Source organism: Megalobrama amblycephala, linkage group LG24 (genome assembly GCF_018812025.1).
Source record: "Megalobrama amblycephala isolate DHTTF-2021 linkage group LG24, ASM1881202v1, whole genome shotgun sequence".
NCBI lineage: Eukaryota > Metazoa > Chordata > Actinopteri > Cypriniformes > Xenocyprididae > Megalobrama > Megalobrama amblycephala.
The window spans coordinates 31,864,121-31,884,890 of record NC_063067.1 but is presented as its reverse complement, the minus strand read 5'-3'; the positions used below and the strand labels follow the sequence as shown (position 1 = coordinate 31,884,890).

At 36.4% G+C, this 20,770-nt stretch overlaps 2 protein-coding genes across 7 annotated transcripts in view; one reads left to right on the top strand and one right to left on the bottom strand.

Annotated features, from left to right (window-relative positions):
• foxp1a (forkhead box P1a) overlaps positions 1 to 15,741 on the top strand; it is a 52,516-nt gene extending 36,775 nt beyond the window's left edge. For all 5 annotated transcript variants that reach the window (XM_048177607.1, XM_048177606.1, XM_048177605.1 and 2 more), the window contains 10 exons: positions 5,369 to 5,473; positions 7,312 to 7,399; positions 7,668 to 7,751; positions 7,858 to 8,065; positions 8,271 to 8,347; positions 9,413 to 9,514; positions 9,589 to 9,710; positions 9,788 to 9,851; positions 10,315 to 10,478; positions 14,279 to 15,741. In XM_048177607.1, the coding sequence (XP_048033564.1) occupies positions 5,369 to 5,473; positions 7,312 to 7,399; positions 7,668 to 7,751; positions 7,858 to 8,065; positions 8,271 to 8,347; positions 9,413 to 9,514; positions 9,589 to 9,710; positions 9,788 to 9,851; positions 10,315 to 10,478; positions 14,279 to 14,438 (1,174 nt within the window). In that variant the 3' untranslated portion in view covers positions 14,439 to 15,741. The remainder of the gene's footprint in view (positions 1 to 5,368; positions 5,474 to 7,311; positions 7,400 to 7,667; positions 7,752 to 7,857; positions 8,066 to 8,270; positions 8,348 to 9,412; positions 9,515 to 9,588; positions 9,711 to 9,787; positions 9,852 to 10,314; positions 10,479 to 14,278) is intronic.
• A 4,072-nt stretch (positions 15,742 to 19,813) lies between these two features.
• The window catches only part of tns2a (tensin 2a), a 49,830-nt gene continuing 48,873 nt past the window's right edge, over positions 19,814 to 20,770 (bottom strand). For both annotated transcript variants that reach the window (XM_048179337.1, XM_048179336.1), the window contains 2 exons: positions 20,687 to 20,716; positions 19,814 to 20,462 (listed from right to left, as the gene is read on the bottom strand). In XM_048179337.1, the coding sequence (XP_048035294.1) occupies positions 20,321 to 20,462; positions 20,687 to 20,716 (172 nt within the window). In that variant the 3' untranslated portion in view covers positions 19,814 to 20,320. The remainder of the gene's footprint in view (positions 20,463 to 20,686; positions 20,717 to 20,770) is intronic.

Sequence of the window (20,770 nt, the reverse complement as noted above, 5' to 3'; positions counted from 1 at the left end):
AGACATTTATAATGCTACAAAAGATTGTTTATAAGAAATTATTTTAAGAGATTATTTATAAGAAGTAATTACTGATAACTGTTTCCAGCATTATTATTTTTTTTCTCTCAAAGAAATGTTTCATCATGTCTTATCCGATATTTCATAGCATATCGGAATGATTTCTGAAGGATCATGTTACACTGAAGTCTGGAGTAATGATGCTGAAAGCTTCAGCTTTGACATTACATGAATAAATGGCATATTATAATATATTAAAATAGAAAACAGTTATTTAAAATAGTAATATAATAGTAATATATAATTAATATTACAGTTTTTCTGTATTTTTGATGATAAATAAATGCATCCTTGGTGAGTATTAGACTTAAGAAAATCTCAAAAAAAAAAAAAAAAACCTCAAAAATATTAAAAAATGTATATCTTGCTAACCCCAAACTTTTGTGCTATTTTTAGGCCTGTCAAGCAATTCAAAATTTTAATCTATTTAATTACATGATGTGGCGATTTAATTAATTTCAAATTTGGCTGAGAAATCACCCCTGAAAGATCATTTGAAATCATTGTTGTATAAAGCATCAAATAGACATTACAAAATGTAACTTTAGAAAGACATATTTTATTTGATTCAACATAAAATTTAATACACAAACTTTTGGGCCACAAGGTTCAGTAAATGACTGACTTTTCTTTTTTTTTTTTTTTTTTTTTTCACTATACCTTTCAATGTTTTTTTTTTTTTTTTTTTTTTTTTTTAATGACATTATACTCTAAATAAGAAACTAAAACTGCCAGTAGGTGGTGATAACTGTCTTAATGATTAAGTCATTGAGTCATTCATTCATTCATTCGATTCGTTCAAACGGCTGATTCTTTTTTCTCTTTATGAATGGTCCATTGAATCATTGGCTCACCCAATTCGTTAAATGTGTTAATAATTTTAACATGTTATTTTTTTAACATGTTAAACTGAATCTGTAAAGTAGACTCTTCACAGATTCAAAAAGATGTATTCCTCTTATCTGTATGACCAAAAATGGTGTATTTTTAGTGCAAGTGATCGCACCGGCGCCTCCATGTTAGCTGTTATGCAGTAAGTGCGCTACTATTCAGCTTTCACACTCCGCGCAGACACTTAAATAGCCCACATTTTTCTAGGTTAACGTTAAAGCGAGCGGCCATGTAAAGTTGCTACTACTAACATGTTTCACCCATATTTGAGGTCGATGAATAATAGGCGAGCGCTTAGATGTCCCACACAGACCCGCTGTTAATGATGTGTCCGTCACAGACTAGTTATTTTATATTAGTGACAAAAAAAATACAGTAATATCGTTTATCGCAATTATATTTCATTCAGCAAAAGTAATTATAGTGGCAGCCCTGACAAGTATGTATTTGTCTCACTTAAATTTAACATTAATGTTTGATGACCAGTCAAACCAGTTGAGTTGGGATGTTGCCTAATATGTTGTATTAGAAGTAAACTGTTGACAACTGTTGTCAGGTGTTTTAAGAAGCATTCGTCTGCGTGGCTGTGTGAAAGGTGTCATTCTACGTCAACATGTGCCCTGCAGGCCTTTCTTCATATACAGTCATGAAAACACCTCCGTATCCATGTTTGCTGAGGTCTAAACCTGTTTGTCTGTATATTCCAGGTGCTTGTTTGTCAAAAGCATTTGACTGTTGTCAATCCAAAAACTGACTGTGTGAACATTGCCTTTATAATGTATTGCTGTTTGTTGACTGGTTTGAACTCGTTTCCGCATCTGCGAGAACCCATTACCCAAGCAGTTGGGGTCAAAAACCAGTAACCTTCTGGTTCCCCAACCCTGAATCTTAACCGCTACACCACGCTACCCTGTTAACAATACACGCTCAGATTACAGTAGGTGCCATTGTGTCTTAGTGTTGCACTGATGTGGTCTGTACTGTCAGCAGAGCCCTCTCATGGCCCGCCTGTGATTGTTTGCATGATATTGGTGGAGGGTGAGAGCTCAAGGCCTGTGTGGTCAGTTTCATGTGTCATGTAAACTCTTGCCCGCCAGAGAGACGCCTGCAACTAAAACCTTAAGTGCAGCCACTGGCACCAGAGAACAAACCCTTCACCCCTTCCAGAAGACCGCAACATGCGGGCATTGTCTATCCATCTCTCCTTCTGGCTTACTGAGTGACATGCAAACACTCTCACGCTGATGGAGTGAGGGATCAAATGTAATCAATCCTTTAAAATCTGTCCCACTCCATCTTGATCCGTATACTACTGTATCGTCCCCTCCCGAGTGCTTATTCCTGTGAGGCGAGTGTTTGACATTGGGCTGGGATCTTCAGAGCCCCATTTGCAAGAACAAACAGTTCATTGCACGCGTTTGTTTTATTGTGTCTGCTTGCTGACTTATTTGATTGTTCAGTGTGTTATAAGGATGGAAATAACAAAGTCTGTTTTAATGTGTCAAGTGTGAGTCATCTGCCTTGTTGGGGTTGGGGTTGTGTTCAAGCACTGAATGAGAAAACATGACTGCCTTGGACGCTTTCTCTCTTTTTTTGGTGTTAGGAAAGGAATCCGTTGGCAGAGACACACAGGGCTCTCTTAGGCGAGAAAAGGAGAGGGTCATGGTCAAAGGACACAACCTCTCTTGATCCCAAACAAATAAAGCATTCTTGGAATTTTTCAAAGTTCAAAATAAATGGCTTTCTCAAACAGTCCACTGTTAGATACAAAGTCCTAAACATGTCCTGCTACTTTCTCAGCTGGAGCGGAGCTGAAGAATAGAGCTTCATGAAAACATCTGACGCAATCCTGTCTGTTACATTTCAACTCAAAATACGATTTTGCATATTGAAAATACAGCATATCCATAATATTTTCATTAGAAATTAAGCACATTTTCTGCCCATATTCTTAAATACTGTTTTTTTTCACATTGATTATTCTCATTACTTTTAAAAGTTATTTTACAGTGCTACAATATTGTCCAAAAGTTTGAAGTCAGTAAGAGATTTTTTTTTTTTTTTGGAAAGGAACTAATACTTTACAAGGGCACTAATACAAGGAAAATTGATCAAAAGTGACAGTAAATGCATTCATAATGTTACAAACGTTTTGTTCATCATAGAATCCTGATGTATCACTGTTTCCACAAAAAAAGTAAGCAGCTAAAATGTGTTTAACATTGATAATTGTAGTGCTGTCAAACAATTAATCGTAATTGTACATCATAATATACATGCATGTATATATTTAAATATATATATATATATATATTCCGGATTCCGTCATTGACAGAATTTTTTTTGCAGTGATGGAAAAGTCTGAAGGCCGTCCATCATTTTGACAGATTACACTGAGGCTAATGTAACTTGTAATTGTAATTCGAGTGCGCTCCAGTGTGTCTGCAGAGTGTGAGTTCAGTCTCCAGAATAAAATGAAAACAATGCGTTTAATTACATACAGGCGAACACCCAATTTAAGTCCATTTTATAATGATAAAGTTATAATACTTGCATAATTAAGTTTCTAATCCAGTTTTCATATATATCTACTTTTGCTATCAACTTTTCTGAGGTATAATGTTACGTGACATTGTTTCCAACACTGATTGAACTGATTAAGACGTGATACAGATTTCGGTAAGCTACTGTATCTTTCAACATATTTTCTGATGTTCATTCATGTTTATTTCATTCTGTAAAGTAGTAAAGAAGAAGAGATGATCACGTTCACTCACGATCCGCGACAACTGTTCAAGATGAAAACTGAAAAGTGATGCACAGTCTTTTTTTCAACTTTCTTTTCATAATATAAATAAATGCATAGCCTAGGCTCATTTGCTTCTCATATAAGCTTGTGAATAAAAATTAAAATGTTTACGAAAAATGAATCTATTAAACGCCTTATTGTCATTAAAATATAAAAATTTAAATGACGGGTAATAATGATGATGGAATTTGCAATCAAAATTATTCAACCCACTTCACCTGCAAGACATTTTGCTGCTGAGAACAACATTTTATGAAAACAATTCATCAAAGGCATCAGTAAACTATTATACAAAGTTCATTAATACACATTTGAGTGATTCAGAGAATGTAAAGTTGATGAAAAATAGAAAAAAATCAAACTGGCTCTAAACATACATGTACAAAATTATTCAACCTCCAAAAGTCAAATTTTGTGCAGAATCTTTTATTCTTCATAACCTCCAATAAACGCTGCCTGAAAGTGCTAAGAGGCTTCTGTCACCTCTCTACTGCACTCTTGGCCCATTCCTCACTTTAAAACTCTTCCAGATCACTGATAGTCTTTGGTTTCCACTGCTTTCTACAAATTCCACCAAATATTTTCAATGAGATTTAAATCTGAAGACTGTACAGGCCACTAAAAAACATTCTACGACTGATCCCTGAGCCAAGCTTAAGTAGATTTGGATGTATACTTCAGGACGGCTGTCCTGCAGGAAAGTCCATTGATCATCAAGCTTCAGTCTCTGCACCGAAGGCATCACCATCTTTGCCAAAATGGCTTGATACTTCAAAGAATTCATGAAGTCCTTCATATATTCAAGATTTCCACTTCCTGCAACAGCAAATCACCCCCATAACAAGACTTTATGTTTGACCATGGAGATGGTGCTCTTCTGCTCATAAGCTCTGCAGATTTGCCGAATGCCACTCTTGAGCAAGAACATAAATGTTTCTTGAGCATCAAATCATCATATTAGAATGATTTCTGAAGGATCATGTGACACTGAAGACTGGAAATACATATATTTCCCAATATTAATGTTTTTACTGCATTTCTAATATCATTTTTATCACATCACAGTAATGCAACTGCATTATAATAATAATAGTTTGGAAATCAGCAAAATCTGCGGGGAAAATACTATTTGAAATCATATTCCAAATGATCTTAATTAGGGTTGGGCTTCACCAAACACCTCACTGATACATTGCGATACAAACATCATCATAACGAAATTCTTCACAATATCATATTTGGATTGAGACCGAGACTGAAACCGAGCCTGTCGCATGAGAAAGACGCTCGTCGGAGAGCATGAATCTGCAGTATCGGTTTCAGTCTCTTTAGCAGTTTGCTGCAGCTTTGTTTTCCATACCACGTCTCCTAGAAGCATCTCTCGCATTGAGAAACTCCAGTTGCTGAGGTGTTGCAAAAAATGAAACCTTTGAATGAACTGTAGGAAATATAAATGAAGGCAAATACCTAAAAAAATACTCATTTCCATGTTGAAGGACTGATGTGCAGTGACATTATCCAGTGCAAAACTGTATTATTAACCTGTAACAGGTACCCAGAACTCAAGCAAGCTTCAGATTCTGTATTTATTGTCTGTTTTTGCTTCAGTTCTCAGGAGAGTCATTCTCAGAGCGCACATCCTCTATATAGCCACGGAGTGTGCAAGTGGCCAGGCTGCGATGCAGTGTTCGGAGACTTCCAGTCATTCCTCAAGTGAGTCAACAGCTCTCATCCTCCACGTTTTATTATGCTGTTTGTCCTGTTTGCAGATCTGTGAGGAGGAGCCGTATGCGGCTGTAATCTAATTATCAATTCTGTGTGTGCTTGCTGCTCTTTTTATGCATTTCTATCCCTTTTACTCTGTTAGGTTTACTCGTTTCATGTTTTTTATCCTTTTTTCCTTCCTTCCACCTCCGTTTGCTTGTATACATGCATATACCACCCATGTCTCTTTATTTTCTTTTCGTTTCCTTCTCTCTTTCTCTTTCTCTCTCTCTCTCTCCCCTGTGGCGGTGCGGTCGTGGGGCCCCTCAGGGTTGAGCTCAGTGCACTGATAAACAGAGTACCCATGGTGATCCTGGCCATCCCTCCCAAAACAAACAACAGGAGGATGTTTATCTGTGCCCCTTCCATTGACCCTGACCCCTGCTCCTAGTCTGAAGCCCCGCCCTGTCTATTGCCACAACACTGCCTTTGTTCCTCAGCTCGGTCACAGTTCCACTATATAAAAACATGTTTCTAACTATCTCATCACACTGAGATTCACATGCCGTACCCAAGAACAAGGTGTTTAGATCTTGTTTTTCAACCTTCGTAAATATGCATTCTTCAATCACAAATATTATAATGCTGCAATCATGAAAATTGCATTACTTGAGTATTTTTACCATGTACAAATATCTCCCTCTTTGTTCAATAGCAAATGCATTACTGTAATTTTTGGTAATATATATAGTCAAGAATACTATTTCGTGGATATAAGTACTTATAAGCAAATTATATGATATGAAATTGATTTAATTGTCATTGTTATGTTAGATAGAAGAGTTGTTCTTTGAGGAAGTAGTTGCACTGTTGCCTAGCACAGATTTTCTTTGAATACAGCACCCTCTACTTCTCAATAATAGTATTGCGCCCTGAACAATCATGTTTAGTGATATATGATATACACACAAATCACTCTTCTAAATTGATTGTTTTAATTAGTTATTCAAACTCTTTCATAGTGTGTTTGGAAGTAAAAACCTGAGGTGATTTGATTTGTGATGTCAACATGACATACATTATGCTTTCAAATGTTTGGTGTCAGTGAGATTTTTTATTAATTTTTTATGACATTATTAATGTTATAAAAGATTTCAAATAAATGATTTTCTTTTGAAATATCCATTCATCAAAGAATCCTTAAAAAAAATTAATGTTAAGCAATTTTAAGCAAACTGTTTTCAACATTGATGATGATAAAAATAATGTTTCTTGAGCATCAAATCAGCATATTATAATGATTTCAGAAGGATCATGTGACACTGAAGACTGGAGTAATGATGCTGAAAATTTAGTTTTGACATTACAGGAATAAATTACATTTTAAAATATATTAAAATAATAATGATGTATATTTTTAAATTGTATTTCTGTTTTAACTGTACTTTTTAATAAAAAAAAATGCATCTTTGGTGAGCAGAAGAGACTTCTTTCAAAAACATGAAATCTTTCCAACCCCAAATTTTTGATTGATACGCTAAAATGAGTGAAACTACCCATGGTATTGTTGTATTATTCGGCTGATTGTGTTTGCAAATGAAACTAGGTTTATTTTCAGAGACAACTTTAGGCAAGGCAGGGCAAGTTTATTTATATAGCACATTTCATACACGGTGGTAATTCAAAGCGCAAGAGAAAAAATAAATAAAAAGACGAAACTCAATGTTAAAATCACAAAGTAAAAGAAAATAACAGATGTTAACACATCAGGTTAACAGATGTGTTTTAATGACTGGTCCTGTCTTGATGTATGCTGAACGTCTGCATGTGTCTGTTGTGTTTTTCAGGCATTTGAACGGTGAACATGCTCTGGATGACAAGAGCACGGCGCAGTGCAGAGTTCAGATGCAGGTGGTTCAGCAGCTCGAGCTTCAGGTAAAGCTTTAAATAACATTCAGCACAGTTGACTTTTCTCCAGACGAAACCGCTTCTTGATATGCTGACATTTTATTCTGATTAGACTAAAGAAATGTTTGTTTTCTGCTTTGCATGCAGTTGAACATCCTGCTCTAATCTGAGCTCTAATCTTTTTCCTGCTCTGTATGTACACATAAAGAAATAATCCACCATGTGAACGCTAGACAACAGTAAGCTTCAGGTTTATCAATGATACATCTCTGCTGTGTTTGTGTTTGTCAAACAGCTCGCTAAAGACAAAGAACGCCTTCAGGCCATGATGGCCCACCTCCATGTCAAGTCTACTGAGCCCAAACCAGCCCCTCAGCCAGTATGTCACTCCATTAACCGTTTACTATGTTTGATTATAAACACATTTCTGTAGTTCTGAAGATACATTACGATTGCTGATGAAATAATAAACTTTCACATATTAGGTGAATCTGGTGTCCAACCTCACTCTTGCCAAGGCAACCGTTCCCAAGACCACTCCCTCCATGAGCCTGTCCCAGAGTGCCACAGCCCCGTCTACACCCCTCACGTCACTCCCCCAGATGCCCTCCGTCATCATACCCACCAGCCTGCACAGCATGGGTCCCATCCGCAAACGCTACTCTGACAAGTACAACATGGCCATGGACCAAGGTGAGATCGGTGACCTCTTGCCCACTGTCAATGTCAGAGCCAGTATTACACTCACTGTAGTGTAGTTACCAGGGCTCTACAACAAGGATGGCCTGAAACAAGTGTAAAAGTCTGTTTACGATAAAGATATAGTTTTAAAAATATAGTTGATTTGTTAAATGAAGCTGAAACTGACGTAGCAGCACCTCTCTCCTGTGTCTCGTAGACATCGTGCAGAATAAGGAGTTTTACCTGAGTGCTGAGGTCAGGCCTCCATTTACATATGCAGCTTTGATCAGGCAGGTAAGAAACCATCATCCAGCTCTTGTTACCTCATCATTTCTGACGAAACGGCCATCAACCAGGCTGTCTCAACAACTTTCGGCTGTGTTTACACTGGCACAAAAAATCAGATTTTTTGCTCACATCTGACACAGATCAGAAATTGTTGCACAAAAATCCGCACAAGATCTGATTTTTTTTCGCATCCAATCTGAACCACTTCCAAATGTGGTTTTAAATCAGATGCATATCCGATCTCTGGACATGAGACCTACGTCTAACCACGCATATCCGATTCCCATTGGAATTCCATGCCATCACAAGGCGAGGGCGACACGTTTGATTAATAAAAGGTAGCTTTAATGTTGTATTATGAAGCAGAAGTGCCTGTATGCACTCGAACTAAATATTCGCAGCTTTATTATTGAGGGAAACTTTATAGCCTATGTCTATTTTTTCCTTGAAAGAAATTGCGCGTGCATGCATGCACTCACACGCACACACCTCTGCCCGGTTAATTTAAAAGAGACCACCATGTGTTTTTTTTATTTTTTTATTTGAATAAACCAAAAGCTTCACTGGGTAGGCTACTCTCTCTCTCATGTGCGCTCTCGTTATCATTCATTCAAATAAATGTAATCTTACCTGCTTCTTTATTTCCCTTCAGAATTCTAGATTTAACGACTGTAGATTAAATAACAAACACAAATTTTTCCAGTTTATATTCGTTCAGTCAGAATTTGCGCTGCACAACATCCATGACACTGACAGCTGTTAACTTATCCATTCTGGCAAGGTAATCATGGCCACCCGATGTGAAATATATCAATAATTTTAATAGCAATGCCATTCAAAATCCGATGTTCCAACATGTGCATGTAAAGCTATCAATGACAATCATTTTGGCCGGGAATTAATGTAAACACAGATATTGGATACCAGTTGCGTCTAAAGTGAATGTAAACATGCTGGCCAAAAGATCGGATCTGTGCATTAAGACTTGCAGTGTAAATGCAGCCTTCGTTAAACCTTTACTTTTATCAGCTGCTCTATGAGAGTCAAATTGTTCCCTTTTTTAATTTCTAGGCCATTTTGGAGTCTCCAGAAAAGCAGCTAACGCTAAATGAAATCTACAACTGGTTCACTCGAACATTCGCGTATTTCAGACGCAATGCAGCAACATGGAAGGTAACTGAAAAGACACAGTCTTGATTGATTTCCTGTGGCCTGGATCAGTTTGTTCATTTATTCTGTAATCTCAGAATGCAGTTCGCCACAACCTTAGTCTTCACAAGTGTTTCGTACGAGTTGAGAATGTGAAGGGAGCCGTTTGGACTGTGGATGAGCTGGAGTTTCAGAAAAGGCGGCCACAAAAGATCACTGGGTAAGTGCACATCTGATTGCAAAGTTTTCAATTTCACAGGTCATTGTCACTAATGACGCTGAGGTCTGTTTCTTCAGATCACCTCTGGTGAAGAACATCCAGTCCAGTCTGGGTCAGAGTCCTGCCCTGTCTGCTCTGCAGGTATGGAGATTCATTCATACACACACTACCATTCAAAAGTTTGGGGTCATTTAGATTTATCTTTTGTTCACCAAGGCTGCACTTATTTGATCAAAAATACAGTAAAAACAGAAATATAATTAAATAAAAATAAAATTTTTAAAATGTCATTTATTCCTGTGATCAAAGCTGAATTTTCAGCATCATTACTCCAGTCTTCAGTGTCACATGATCCTTCAGAAATCATTCTAATATGATGATTTGATGCTCAAGAAACATTTATCATGATTATGAGTGTTGAAAATAGTTGTACTGCTTTATACATTTGTGGAAACGTGATACTTTTTTTGATCAATTTAATGCATCCTTGCTGAATAAATGTATTCAAATCTTACTGACCACAAACTTTTGAATGGTGGTATATTTAACTTGTTTGTGATACCAGTGTTGTTTTCCGTGATCTTAAAACAGTGTTTCTCCTCAGGCAGCGATGGTGGACAGCAGTCTGCCCCTATATGGCTCGGCGTCCATGGGAGCGTCCAGTCTGAAGGCCCTGACCGGCGCGCTGCATGAGGACATGAGTTCTCACGATCATGACGAGGGCTCCCGCAGCGACTCCAGCCTGGAGCTATCTCCTCTGCCCACACTGTGAGTCCCCTGTCCTGCCTGTTCAATATCACTCAAGTAAACACTGAGAACATGATGTCTGCCACTGACTGCTAGGGTTCGTACAAGGTGCTTAAAGGTCTTGAAGTACTTGAATTTGAGTCCTGGAAAACCTTTGAGAACAGCAATATTTATGAAGAGGTACTTGAAAAATGCTTGACTTATTGAAATACAATATATATGAAATAAGTAGGGCTGGGTAAAAAATAAATTGATTCTCATTTTTACGAACCGATATCGATTCTTAAATCCCAAGAATCAATTAGTCTGTTTTCAGTTGGTGAGTGAGCAGAATATGTAGCGCCTCCCATCCAATAAATCACAATAATCTTTGTGCTTTGTTACTTTTGATATGAAGCAAAGTCTCAGATTTCAAATGACGTCCATCTTATTATGAGATTCAAAAAATAAATACCGTTTTGGCGCTGTTTAATGTGGCGTGACAGATCGCTGTAGCGCCTCAGGTAAAGAGAAGCATGTGATCATCCTCTCCTCCGCTTTAATACCAGTTACAGGTGAAATAAACATGAACATCTGAAGGTATGTTAAAATATACAGTACAACTTACTGAAATCGTATCATGTCTCGTGTAATCGCTCAATCACATGTTTCAACCTCGGAAAGACTTCAATAAAACAGCTTGTAAACAATGTCACGTAACGTCACATTTACCTCCGAAAAACATATTCAGTGACCATAAACTCATTAGTCAGCTAGAAAAGTGAACTCTAGAAAGCAACATTCTGATGAATATAGCTATGCACCGTTACATATTCATTAATGTTCTCCAATATTTAATGCATGTTTGAATAAATCAGTTTTGACAGCCACGATTTAAATGTTTATATAAAAAAAAAAAAAAAATTGGAGTAGAAATATGATTATGTAATTCTAAACTTGATTCATAATAAAAACATCATTGAGTGTAATTTAAGTGTTTGTATATGAATAAGTTAATTTAATCTTCAATATTATTATAGTAGTACCAACTGACTCCATGTGTAGTTTACAGCATTAGCTGAGAGATTTTTTTTTTTTCCTCTAGAAAATTTGCCATGTACTGTAACTGAAATACTACATCCAAAATAATCGATATCGAATCGAAATCGGAATCGAATCGAATTGAAAGCATGTGAATTGTAATTGAACCGAATCGGGAAAATTGTCAATACCCAGCCCTAGAAATTAGTGTTTAATTAAAAAAAAAACAAAAAAAACCCCCACAAATATTATCTTTTGATGCAAAATAACACTGCAGCCCGTCTGAAACCTAAAGTCATTTCGCATGGCTATGAGTGTGATATTCTCTGTGAAGTGAAGTGTCAGATTCAGCTTCACTCCGGACCCTCTTTACTTGTCGATTACACCTTATAAGGTGGTGTTCAAAGTTAAAATAATTTCCTTGTTTACAACCTTGATTTGTTCCAGAATTTATCAGCATTTTTTATACCGAATGGTCTATTAACTTGCTCTCAAAGTCAGTCCCTTGCCGCCACCTACTGGCGTAACTACATAACCTGCACTGAAGGCGTTGCTCAACATAGTTTCTCAAAGTATGGCAACAATGTTATATAAAATAGTATTTAGTGAACAGTAATAGCCATTATAAACTTTGTATTTTAATATATAATATTACTAATGTTATAAGTTGCCTTATAAGGATGCCTTTTATATCTGTAATTAAAGTAAAAAAAAAAAATCTGATTGTAGTCCTTGAAAACCAAAAAAAGTAGTGCTTGAAAAATCCTTGAAAGTCCTGCAATTTATTGTACAGTATCTGTTTGAACCCTGGACTGGGTTACTGAAATATTAAAATAGGCAATTAAGTTGTTTTGACAGGGTGACTGTGGATCCCTAATGGGGTGTTCACACCAGACACGACTTGCATGAATAAATCACGCTATTCATGCGTAGTTGGACACTTGAACATTTTGAGTTTACTCGCTTCATTCGCGCGTGAAATTCACTTCACAACAGACGCAAATTCACATCATGGGTTCTCCCTCTCCTTTAAATATGTGTTCCTCAGACTTTTCCACTTCTTTCTGCACACTTTCTCTGAATAAACGCATCAACTCGTCAGCAGGAAAGTAGTTGTAAAATACAGCGAATAAGCTCAATTTGCTGGCTTTAGCTAGCTTGTAGTCTCAGTGTGTGTGTGTGTGTGTATATATATATATATATATATAAAATAGTATAGCTCAAATTGAGTAAAGAGCGTTTTTTACAATTTACCAGATTGTTCGACCTCCTCACTCACTTTCTTCCTAGCAAGATCCTTTTTATTCCTGTTTCTATAAAAGTACGAAGATGTATTGTACAGCTCCGGGTATCCACATACAGCGACGATGATTTTGTCCTCCATTGTTGTTTCGGATTTCTGCCTCCGCTCGCTACGTTGTAATCACGTCACTGCTAGAGCAAGCTCCTGATTGATTAATGCAGTGCGAATATTCGACAAAGTTCAAATTTTTCAACTCGCAACACTCAATTTGCGCCGCAGGATGTCTATCGCGTCTTTGCATTGACTTAACATGTAAATCACTCACGCTTAACGCTACATTCGCGTCTGGTGTGAATGCACCATAAGTCTTTAATTCCTTAATGTAAAAATAAGGCTTGATTTAACATTACAATGTCCACTTTTGTCCACAATTCAAAATGTCCACAAGTCGTAAAAAATGCAATCGAACTGACACGGCAGTAAAGATTTAGATTTCATTTTCACTTGTTGCTTTTTGAAATTGTAAAATCCACATAAAAGTGACTTAAGACAGAAATACATTACTCTTGTTATACAGCATTACTATTTTTATCCTCAAAGAAAAATGTATTATATTTTCAGTCCAGTATTATTACCAAGTAGATTTTAAATTTATTTATTTATTTATTTATTTTTTATATAAATTCCCTTATTATGCTAGTTTAAAGGTTCCTAGTTTTGTTTTGGAGGTCTCCTACAATAGGTTTACATGCATTAAAGGTCAAAAAACACCTTAAATTTCTCATAATAGGCATTGCAGCCTCTTTTCACACTGTGTCTGAAATGGTTCGATAAAGGATTCGGTCTCTATAAACCTACTTTCGTTAATGATGCCTACTTTGCTCTGATTGGTCAGATGGCCCATCTGTTGTGATCGGTCTACCGCTTACAGCGCATAACGGAAATGAAACGCCATTACCATATCTGAATTTCAGCTTCCTCAGCTCTTGATGCACAGTGAAACGAACGGTAAAGATGGTGTCGGTTCTCAGGTTCTCATCCTTTGGTTGTGCATGTAATGTGGATTTGCTTTCGCAGCACAGAAAACCGTGTCTTCTCGACAACACGAACCAAAGGGTCAAAGTAGACGTTGTTTGTGTGCAGCCAATGAAGACCATAGGATGGCATTATGCAAATTTGTTACAAACCTATGTTGGTTTAAGCAGGAGGTGAGACTGGAATTACTGACGACTCGTTTCAGGCAGTTCAGATCCGGTTCGTTCTTTTAGGAGACAATGACTGAATTTATCTTGCACTTTAATCTTTGAAACTTTGCAGACCTTTTACATTCACAAACAGCTATATTACTTTACCATTACTTACTACATGTAAAGTAATATCCGAAAAAGCATAATAGGGGCACTTGAATATATTTTCTTCTTTAAAAAAAACTTGATGTATAGAAATGTGAAAAGGGTTCATTGTTCATTCATATGTTTTGAGAACTATGCTTTCAGTGACACTTTCATTCATGCTAAAGTGGAAGATCCCGGTTCACGTGAGCCGTCTGTGTTCACAGGCATCAGTCTCAAATTAAGGAGGAGCAGATGGAGGCTGAGGACTACAATAGCTCCATGTCTCCAGAGACAGAAGACCAGCACAGTCCAGACACCAACCACAACCCGGAGTACACCGAAGAGCCGGGATTCTCCTCATCACCTCACGCGTTCCACTGCTGAGATCCCCGCAGATCCGTCGGCCTTCCTTGACATCTGTCCAGTGCACCATCAGACTCCTGACTCAGAAAAGTTCCAGCTGCAACTTTTCCTTTTGGGAACAACCCTTTATTTATTGTTTCGATATACCTGTTTCTGTTGTATGCAATGGTTTGACCTCACTGGTACTAAAGGGCTCCTCTGTGTCTGAAAAGGTCGCCCGTCAGCTTTCAGAGGACAAAGAGGGCGCTGTAGGCTACACGTCATCTTTGGTTTGTATATTAAACACTACGGCACCTGAACTGAATCAAACGCTTATCTTAAAGGGAAGATGGTTTCCCTGTCAACTGAGGAAAATTCACACCTATGAGTTTTTAAGCTGTCTACGACCAGATTTATTTAGCTTTCCACGAAATCTGTTCACCGCAGCTGTGAATGCTGAATGAAAAGCTCTTTATTGTAAATGCAAGTTTGAATCACCTCTGCCTCAATACTGTAGGGTAAATCGCCATCAGGGCCGTCGCTTAAGTTCACAACCTTCTTATGGGTGGCCCGGGCTGTAACACAGGGGACCTGACGACGGCCCTGGTCGCCATGACGGTAACGTGTGGCCTTAAATTTCGGGCTGCTTATTGGTAGAATGGAAAATGAAATTGTGAATGTCTATCTTTTTTACCTCTTGTTTTTTCAAGATAAAAACAAAACCAAAGGGGAACATTTTATAACCAGCACTTGATGATGAATGTTTTTAAATTGTAGTTTTTGATTTGTTTTTCACTTAGCGTGTACAGAAGGTTACTGTATTTCCATTATCCGGAACATTTACGCAAACAAAATCAAGCCTCATTCACGACAGTCCCAGTTATTCGCTTCCTAGTAAAGCTGAACCAAACATTTCCTTTCCGTACTCGAGTAGAGCAACATTTTTTTTTTTTTTTTTTTGTTATTGTAGAAAGAATCAACAGTTACCAAAGATTGTGAAATATTTTGTTTTAATGTTGTGTACCGTTTACATTGTCCCTTTTGATATGGCCAAGACTAAGTCGTCTTCACTCGAGTGGATTAGAGGAGTATAGGATGCGTTTAATGTCGCACTCATGACATTTGAGCAGTTTGTAAACTGTAATCATTTGATTTGACAACTAGTAGTTGTACCACAGAGAAAAAGAGCTGTTGACAAGGAAATAATGCATAATTGTTGACTGAATAACTTGTTACACATGTCCAAAAGAAATAGATGACATCTGTTTCAAAGCAACTATTTCAGTTTGTTCAATACTTCTGAATAAATGGCCTTATGATTAATAAATTCTTGTATAAAATAAAATGTGGTGTCAGGTTTTTTTCTTTCATTTATACAAATGTGTGTGTAAATGTGTATATATATAATATTATATATTATACCGATCAGGCATAACATTTTGACCACCTTCCTAATATTGTGTTTGCTGCCAAAACAGCCCTGACCCGTCGAGGCATGGACTCCTCTAGACCCCTGAAGGTGTGCTGTGGTATCTGCACCAAGGTGTTAGCAGCAGATCCTTTAAGTCCTGTAAGTGTCGAGGTGGATCCTCCATGGATCGGACTTGTTTGTTCAGATCATCCCACAGATGCTCGATTGGATTGAGATCTGGGGAATTTGAGGCCAAATCAACACCTCAAACTCGTTGTTGTGCTCCTCAAACCATTCCTGAACCATTTTTGCTTTGTGTCAGGAGCATTATCCTGCTGAAAGAGGCCACAGCCACCAGGGAATACCGTTTCCATGAAAGGGTGTACATGGTCTGCAACAATGCTTAGGTAGGTGGTACGTGTCAAAGTAACATCCACATGGATGGCAGGACCCAAGGTTTCCCAGCAGAACATTGCCCAAAGCATCACACTGCCTCCGCCGGCTTGCCTTTTTCCCATAGTGCATCCTGGTGCCATGTGTTCCCCAGGTAAGCAATGCACATGCACCCTGTCTCCGGTTCACCACTGTTCCTTCCTTGGAGCACTTTTGATAGATACTGACCACTGCAGACCGGGAACACCCCACAAGAGCTGCAGTTTTGGAGATGCTCTGACCCAGTCGTCTAGCCATCACAATTTGGTCCTTGTCAAACTCACTCAAATCCTTACGCTTGCCCATTTTTCCTGCTTCTAACACATCAACTTTGAGGACAAAATGTTCTAATATAGCTCACCCACTAACGGGTGCCGTGATGAAGAGATAATCAGTGTTGTTCACCTGTCAGTGCTCATAATGTTATGCCTGATCGGTGTGTATGTGTGTGGATATGAGAGGTAGTTACTGTGGATGAAACATTTATATAGATGAAACACTTTTTGTGTAGCGAAAGATACTTTGTGATTTTGTGTATTGTACTAACACAACTGAAAATATGCCGAAATGTTTGAAAAAAAAAAAAAACACTGCACTTTTGATGATCTGTTGTGATATTAGTACTAAGATTTTTAAAAATGTACCAATTGCTTGTGAAAATTGCACCAAAGCAATTAAAAAAAACTACATAAACTTTAAATCACTCACAAATCTTATGACCGTTAAGACAATCTTTATTCAGTTTTAGCAAAATATTAGTTGTTTTCATGCCTTTTGCACAACATTGCACTATTTCATGCTTTTCATCTTCAGAAAGATCTTTCTTCCTTCCCATATTCACACGAGAACTGTGACTTGCTTAACCTGGAAAACCACTTAAACCTGTCTGAGATTGATGTCTGAAAAGATATAACAAGTAATATAACATGATGATGGTAAAAGAATAGTGCATTAGCATTGAAATAATTCACTTCATGAATTCAGATTTGGTACCATGACTTTACATTTATTATATTTTTCACTTGTGCATACACTGAAAAAATAGCATAAGATCATTTAAAAAATCCTTTTCTTATCAAAATCCTTCCATGTAGTCTTTTTTTAACTTTCCAAGTCAGCTGCATGTGTGAAAATATATTACTACATACAAAGATCCATAAGAAAATACAGAATACAATATATTAAAGTTGTCATAGATGTGTCTTACTATGTCAAAAACAGCAATAACTCGTTGATACAGGCAAGTAAAATAAATGGCACAGCTTAAAGTAACTGAATGAGTACATGGCCACACGTCTTTGGTTACAAACAGCTTCTGGAGATCATGAAATCATTATGCAAAACATGAAATACAGAATGAAGGCAGAAACGTCCACCTGTCCTGTCAGTTTAAGACTGATTACATTCCAATATAATGTTCTACTACACGATACGTCAGGCACAATGGCTACGGTATGATGACCAGGCTATAGTTCATATACGACGTCTTGTGCTAATGTGGATGGTTATGTACCACTGTCTATCTTATTTGATTCTATTTATGAACAGTGCATGAAATACACAACAAAATGGGACAAAATAAAGTTCCTTCCTACTCTAAAGGCAACCGAATTCTCTCTGGGTAATAATCACATGACCATCAGCCTTCCATTGTGACATCATACTACATGACACATAAATCTTCCATATACTGGAACCCCAGCAGAGCACAACAGCTGCTCAGCATCACGACTACGCCATGTCTGGTCCTCCATCTGTTTCTCCACCTCAAACACTCTGTAACTTTCCCTGTCGTTCGCAGACACGGGGCCAGATTCAGAAACCATGGCACCTTCTTTCCAGTTAAAAGGACAAAAAATGCACTTAAATTTGGCGGATTCATTTAATAAACGTTTTTGACCATAATTTAGTTTGTCAAAACACAAAAACAAAAAATGTGATTGATTGATATATATATATATATATATATTAGTGCTGTCAAAACTGCATCTAACATAAAAGTTTGTACATATAAATCTGTGTGTGTGTATGTATATATATATATATATATATATATATATATATATATATATATATATATATATATATATATATATATATATATATATATATATATATATATACACACACACAGATTTATATGTACAAACTTTTATGTTATCAGTTTTGACGATTAATATCTCATTGTTATCACGATTAATCAATTTTACAGCATTATATTAGTGCTGTCAAAACGATTATTCACGATTAATTGTAACTGCATCTAAAAGTTTGTACATATACTGTATCTCTCTCTCTCTCTGTGTGTGTGTGTGTGTTTATATACAGTACAGTCCAAAAGTTTGGAACCACTAAGATTTTTAATGTTTTTAAAAGAAGTTTCGTCTGCTCACCAAGGCTACATTTATTTAATTAAAAATACAGTAAAAAAACAGTAATATTGTGAAATATTATTACAATTTAAAATAACTGTTTTCTATTTGAATATATTTGACAAAGTAATTTATTCCTGTGATGCAAAGCTGAATTTTCAGCATCGTTACTCCAGTCTTCAGTGTCACATGATCCTTCAGAAATCATTCTAATATGCTGATCTTGCTGCTCAATAAACATTTATGATTATTTTCAATGTTGAAAACAGTTGTGTACTTTTTTTTTCAGGATTTCTTGATGAATAGAAAGTTCAAAAGAACAGCATTTATCTGAAATACAAAGCTTCTGTAGCATTATACACTACCGTTCAAAAGTTTGGGGTCAGTAAGAATTTTTATTTTTATTTTTTTGAAAAGAAATTAAAGAAATGAATACTTTAATTCAGCAAGGATGCATTAAATCAATCAAAAGTGGCAGTAAAGACATTTATAATGTTACAAAAGATTAGATTTCAGATAAACACTGTTCTTTTGAACTTTCTATTCATCAAATAATCCTGAAAAAAAATATTGTACACAAATATTTTGTACAATTCTACACATTAAATGTTTCTTGATCAGCAAATCATCATATTAGAATGATTTCTGAAGGATCATGTGACACTGAAGACTGGAGTAATGATGCTGAAAATTCAGCTTTGCATCACAGGAAATAAATTACTTTGTGAAATATATTCAAATAGAAAACAGTTATTTTAAATTGTAATAATATTTCACAATATTACTGTTTTTTTACTGTATTTTTAATTAAATAAATGTAGCCTTGGTGAGCAGACGAAACTTCTTTTAAAAACATTAAAAATCTCAGTGGTTCCAAACTTTTGGACTGTACTGTATAGATATATATATATATATATATATATATATATATATATATATATATATATATATATATATATATATATATATATATATATATATATATATATATATATATATATATATATATATATATATATATATATATATATACACTTTTTTATATTTACAAACTTTTGTTACATGCGATTAATCACAGTTAATTGATTTTACAGTATTATATCAGTGCTGTCAAAATGATTAATCGCAATTAATTGTAACTGCATCTAACATAAAAGTTTGTCCATATACTGTATATGTGTGTATGTATGTATGTATGTATATATATATATATATATATATATATATATATATATATATATATATATATATACACACACACACACACACACACACATATATCACAATTAATCGATTTTACAGCGCTTATATATATTGATGATTGTCGTACTGCAGAGGCTGTTATCTGTGCAATTCATATGTTTGAGTGCATATATATAACATTTATTTTATTCAGGGGTCAATGCTGTGCCTAAAATTTACAAATTTAAAAAAATCTTGGTGACAAAATCATTTACAATCCCACAAACACCAAAAAAGCTCTAAAAATGCAAAACCACAACAGGCTTTAGTTTGGTTACATTCTGTATATTTTGGTTTTAATGTGTTTTGGTATCATGTTAGTCGACAGTGAAGCCCTTGTCTTTGCCAAAAAGTTCCTGCAGTCTTCAGTTCTGAAGCCCTTAAACCTGACAGAAGATGCAACATTAGAGTCACGTGATGTGCGGCAGTGTACGTGAAGATGAACGATCCTCCTCGTCCCTGGGGCTCTAGCGTCTCTGCGGTGCCAGCATTACTTTGTTAATGAAGTTGACGATGGCAGTCGCAGGCTGTTCGGGATCCAGCTCTGCGAAAAGATGGCAAACGTTCTCCGACACGCTGCCGGGCTTCTTGGCAACGAAACCAAATACTCTGAGAGGAGGTAGAGAGATACGCATATGAGAGATTGTGGATAAAATATGTCAGTCAGTCTTACGATCCAAACAAGGAGTGAGTGAACGGACAGACAGGATGATCAGTACTAAGGTGATCTAAGAGTAAAACAGCATGCATATAAGCACATGATCAGTTTCCTATCAGAGGAACACAGAGGAAACAAGCAGTCCAGACGACACATGCGTATCATTTAGACTTACTTAGAGGTCGTGCTGTCTGAGTTAGTCCACCTACGGCAGCAAGAGGGAGACAGAGACAAGACTGAGGAACAGACTCGCACGCAC